Below are 5794 nucleotides of genomic sequence, written 5' to 3'. Positions count from 1 at the left end.
TTATTATTATTATTATTATTATCAATATTTAAAACACTTGAGTACATTTTTTTTCAGGATTCTTTGATGAATAGAAAGATCAGCATTCATCTGAAATAAAAAGTTTTTGTAACATTATACACTCTACCATTCAAAAGCTTGGAGTCAGTTTTTTTTTTCGGGGGGGGGGGGTTATATAAATTAATACTTTTATTTAGAAAGGATCCTTTAAATTTATCAAAAGTGATGATAAAGACATTTATAATGTTACAAAAGATTTCTATTTCAGATAAATGTTGCTTTGAAATCACAGGAATAAATTACATTTTAAAATATATTCAAATAGAAAGTTATTTTAAATAGTAAAAATATTTCAAAATGTTACTGTTTTTGCTGTACTTTGGATCAAATAAATGCAGGCTTGGTGAGCAGAAGAGACTTCTTTGAAAAAAACATTACAAATCTTATGTTTCAAAAACTTTTGACTGGTAGTGTATATGTATTTAAAATATAATATATTTAATACACCAATTTAATATTAAATTTATGAAAAAGTTGTTTGAATCAATGATTCAACGACTTACTCATAAACCTACTGGATGAATCAGCATTTTTGAACGATTCTCTTGAATAAATGATTCATTCAATTATACATTTTTAAGTCACTTTTCGCCACTACAATGCAATCGACACAAACGTTATGTGGCCATTACTTTCAAACGCGGATTTGCTCTATTTTGGTCGCGCTACCATAGACATCAATGTTTATATCTGAATTATAAACTTTGATCCCAGTATTTCTGTGATAATATGAATGACTGTACGACAGAAATAATACCGTGTAGTTGAAAAGACTGATATTCACTCTAATATTAACAGTTAGTTGCCAGTATAATATGCTATACTGTTATGCTCTGGATAATTTTAGATCTGTTTTACAAATATTACTTAACAGTGTTACTGATGGTCCATCTCATTATCTCCATCTATTCCTTGACTATGAAGGTCAGTGGTGTGAACACGTCCATGAGCCGCAAAAGAGAGCACCGGGTTCTTCTCATGGTGATCACCATGGTGATCTTCTATCTGCTCTGCTGGCTGCCCTATGGGATCATGGCTCTGCTGGCCACTTTTGGAGCCCCAGGACTGGTGACTGCGGAGGCTAGCATAGTGCCCTCCATCTTAGCGAAGTCCAGCACGTTCATCAATCCCATCATCTACATCTTCATGAATAAACAGGTGAGCATAAAAAAAGGTGTAGTCCCAGGGTTTGACATAAAGCTTGGCTATAGTACATAGTGCATAAAATGGAAGTACACTGAATTTATTTTTATCTAATCATGTTTCTTCACTCAAAATGTGATCTGTTCAATGATCAGTTTCAACTTCTACTACTAATACAGTACATTTCAAGTTAAATTAAGTAGCATGGGTGAACATCATGTGCTTTCAAATAGTACATAACAGTTTTTACTGTTCACTTTGGCACTAATTTGAGAACCTTGATGTCATTTTTCTACTCTAGACACAAAACACCACCAATTTTTACAATTTTTATGATTGCAGACACATGTAACCTAAGATCATAAAACCTAATATGAACCTAAAATTAGATGACTGTTTATTTATTTCATGACAATGATTTATCAGTTAAAACAGCTGCTCAAAATGATGCTATGCCCTATATGTAATTTCATAATAAAATAGTGATTTGAAGCAATAATTATGCAAGTGAAAGGATTCTTTTTAGATTTGAATGGAATGTTTTGATAATTGGACAGCCTGTGTTACAAATTATATCTGTTTTGAGTTTAGAGTTTTGGCAAATGACATCAAGGTCCTGGAATTAATGCCAAAATGACTGTCATATTTTAGCTTACATGACTGATTCCTGTTGCATATGGGGGGGACACAGACGATCTCCAGCATAGTTGTGAGCCCCCTGGACTTGTGGACCCTATACGATCTTACCAAATAAAATTTACCTTTATTTATTTATTTAAACTTACTTCCATTTTAATTCTGCTTATTTAATTCAACTTACAATTCAGCATCTCATTTGCTACTAATTTTAGAAAAAAGCCTTCTCAATTCAATTATGAATTATGCAAAACCATGTGTAGCATTTAACACTAGAGATAAAAATCCTGGCTCTGGTAGAATATGCTGTTTTTTTATGTGTGTGTGTACACATTCCGTGTGGGCCTGCTCAAAACTGACTGATTCTCCAGTTTTTTGCTTACCCACATGAAAAGAAAGTAGCTCCATCAAAGCGGAGTGTGCTGAGCCATTCAGTTATGTTCCAAGTCTCCAGAAAGTGGGTGCCAGTGATGTTGTGGTCCAATCAATCTACATTGTCAGTTTGATAAAAGTGATGCGACTGGTTTACTGGTGTACTCTCATGTGAAACAATCCAATTCATTGTTCTTGTTGCACCATCAGTCAAAGTGTCAGCTGTGCAATGTGGCACTGATGAAGAGGGTAAATAGCAGCCTGTCCCCTCCACATGTGATTAGGGACCTACAATTTATACAGGCAAATCAAGCTTCTGGCAACTGAGGAGAAGGTAGACTGTTAACAATCCCCTAACTCAAATAAATTTGACTCTGTTTGGCTCTAAGAGATGGTTTTTAGGGCAAATATGTTTTTTTCCCCTCTTGCAGAGTGTACCGATGTGTTGCCTTGATGCAGGAAACCAGGTCTCACTGGAGAAAGATGGAATGCCATGCAAAGGTCATAACTGGCCTGTCAGCTCTGTAGTTTGAAAACCACATCAGTTAGATGCTTAACTTCCTCTAAATCCCAGATATGTTTCACTCTAGGCACCAGAGTCTGGTTTGATTGAAGGAGCTTGTCATTTGTCTTGTCTAGTGTTATGTACAAACCAAAGAGCACAACATAAAGTTTCACATTCCATGTAGCTACAGAATGGAATGCTAGTACATCCACACTGTGAAAATCAGCCTGCTTTGAAAGATTCCTTCCCTCAAGTCGCTTGTGTAGCCATTACAATTCTGATTAACTTTACCTGCTCATTATTTTCATTAGTGGTTCTTGCTAAGGTATTCCTTAACCAACTCGTTTCTGTGAACCCCTGCTGCACAGAAACATATTGGGGTGTGTTTCCCATACTACTTAACCCGCTGCATAACCACATAACAATGCATTGTTGGAGATATTAACTAGTAGTCTCGACTGTTTCCCCGAAACTAGAGTTACATGGTTGCGCCTTCAGCATCGAGACCACACTGGTTTAACAGTACAGTACTGTTGTTAATTACACCACAAATAGATGGTAAAGGAGTAACATCTGGTAATTAATCAATTCAAGATTGAAATTAATGTCCAATTACATACATGCAGTATGTAATTTCCGACTATCATTTACATTCAGTTTATTCAGCAGCTATCTCCACAACATAATTTCTTACATAACATAACATAATATGCTGCTGTCATGGAATCTGAGGACTACTTACTGTAAATATTTTTATGACCTGTCGTTTTGCTTTATTTTGATGTTTGATTCATCACGGGTTAATATTCAAATATTAATAATATTGCCAAAGTATCCACTACTAAGCAAGGAAAAAGGTGACTGTGGCAAGGAACCTAAACTCAATCTGTGACAGAAATAGAGAAGACTACTTACTGTAAATATTTTTATGACCTGTCGTTTTGCTTTATTTTGATGTTTGATTCATCACGGGTTAATATTCAAATATTAATAATATTGCCAAAGTATCCACTACTAAGCAAGGAAAAAGGTGACTGTGGCAAGGAACCTAAACTCAATCTGTGACAGAAATAGAGAAGACTACTTACTGTAAATATTTTTATGACCTGTCGTTTTGCTTTATTTTGATGTTTGATTCATCACGGGTTAATATTCAAATATTAATAATATTGCCAAAGTATCTCCTACTAAGCAAGGAAAAATGTGACTGTGGCAAGGAACCTAAACTCAATCTGTGACAGAAATAGAGAAGACTACTTACTGTAAATATTTTTATGACCTGTCGTTAATTAATATTAGATATTAATTCTATTTGATATTAGAGTGCCATTACATACTGGATTGCTTACATTTTTGCTGAAATCCGAGAGCTCTCTGACCCTGCTATGCTGTGAACCTGCTGACAGCAGTGAGAGGAAGTAGTTTTCCGAGTAGTGTGTTCAACAATCGTTTCATGAGAAGTTTGTGAATAAATTGATTTCTTCACATATAAACCGATTAGGTTGTGGGTCATTTTGGAGGACACATGTGAAATTGTTTTTGAGGACACTTCTTAAACCCACACAAAAGGATAAAAAAATTGTGTAAAACCCAGTAAACATGAGATTATGTTGTGACATTAGAGCAAAACATATTAATATGATAACATATGTATAACACTAACTTGAACAGTACTCTCATACGTACCTTTTGTCACAGTAACCAGTTGAGCAGTCTCTGCACTACATTTCCCAGCATCCCTCTTGCCACTCACCTGCACTCCCTTGTCAATCACTCACACCTGGAATCTATCAGTGGATCCTCCTCACCTGTCGCTGCCAATCAAGCTCCCCATAAGAACACGCTCACTCCACAATCTCATTGTCTTGTCTTGCTGTTGTTTTGCACGACTTACCCGACTCACCTCACCTCGCTGTTTACTCTCCTTCAAGTACTCCAACTCCTGGTTCTCCAGTGCTCCACCGATCCTCTGCTCCTAGCAATCCTCCTGAAAGAAAGGAAAGGACACATTACCTCACCCAGTGACGTGGAGACGCTGTGTGTTTCGTTATGAAAGTGAAACTACTTTGTTTGGTCTTCCAAAAGAGGACACAACTCGAAATCAGTGGTTAAGTTGTATTTACAACACTGTTCCAGAACAGTTCAAACCAAAAATTTTGATGTGTGCAACGCATTTTACGGAGGACGAGGACCGTTTCCTGGGAGAGTAGCCTACAATGCTGGTGTTCTGACAAATAATGCTGACTCACAGCCTGTAAGTATGTTTTCATATTTAAAGAATTTGCCACTGACTATTCAAATGTGAGTTTTGAGCAGTGTAGAGTAGCACTTGTTGTTTGTCGTTTCTCCGATCACAAATGTAGACATGGTTTTATGTTTACGTGGCACGATGCAACGCGTAACAAGACAGTAAGTCAGTCATTATAATCAGTAATTATGTCTCCACTGGATGCTACAAATGCCTCATTTGTAATGGGTGTTATTGGTTTTCTCTCGTTGCACCAGGACACGGCATGACAGTATGGTAAGGGGTGTAACATTTCCGTCACACGCTTGAGGTATTCGGCCAAACACAATTGTAGCAAATTGGCTCAAAAGGGAAATGTATATAAATAAATAAGTTAATTATGATTAATTACAATTATTTATATCAGCTGCCAGTAGTAACCGTAGCAGAATTAAATTGCCATCAACCAATCTGTTCGTCCAGCGAACATTCAGTGTAAGTTCATATCAACTCTAGGAAAGGGTATTTCCGTGGCCACAGAAAATACTTTCATACAGTATTAATGCATTAGAGCATGTAGTAAGGATCAAAATCGTAAAGGGACAATTAATTTGCAAGGCAGAATCAGAAACTCATGTAATTTGTGCACAAGAGTTTTATTAACTAAACACTAACACAAACTAGTCTAACAAACAAACAAAACTCTGTAATTTGTCATTCGATCAAATTTACAGTATATTATTGATTGGCCCTAAACTGATTACTATTCGGTTAATCATACACTCAACACAGGAAATGCAGTTTTCCTAATCGTTTACACATTTATCACAATTGCTTTAGAGTAATAATAA

At 36.1% G+C, this 5794-nt stretch overlaps 1 protein-coding gene across 1 annotated transcript in view; it reads left to right on the top strand.

Moving 5' to 3' along the window:
* The window catches only part of LOC107755696 (pinopsin), a 90654-nt gene that overhangs the window by 64767 nt on the left and 20093 nt on the right, over positions 1–5794 (top strand). Inside the window, 1 exon segment of the mRNA XM_074560237.1 lies at positions 985–1218. Coding sequence (XP_074416338.1) covers positions 985–1218 — 234 coding nt within the window.

The sequence above is a fragment of the Sinocyclocheilus rhinocerous genome, unplaced genomic scaffold, assembly GCF_001515625.1.
Source record: "Sinocyclocheilus rhinocerous isolate Xijiao unplaced genomic scaffold, SAMN03320098_v1.1 scaffold2217, whole genome shotgun sequence".
NCBI lineage: Eukaryota > Metazoa > Chordata > Actinopteri > Cypriniformes > Cyprinidae > Sinocyclocheilus > Sinocyclocheilus rhinocerous.
This window is presented reverse-complemented; position numbering and strand designations above follow the sequence as displayed.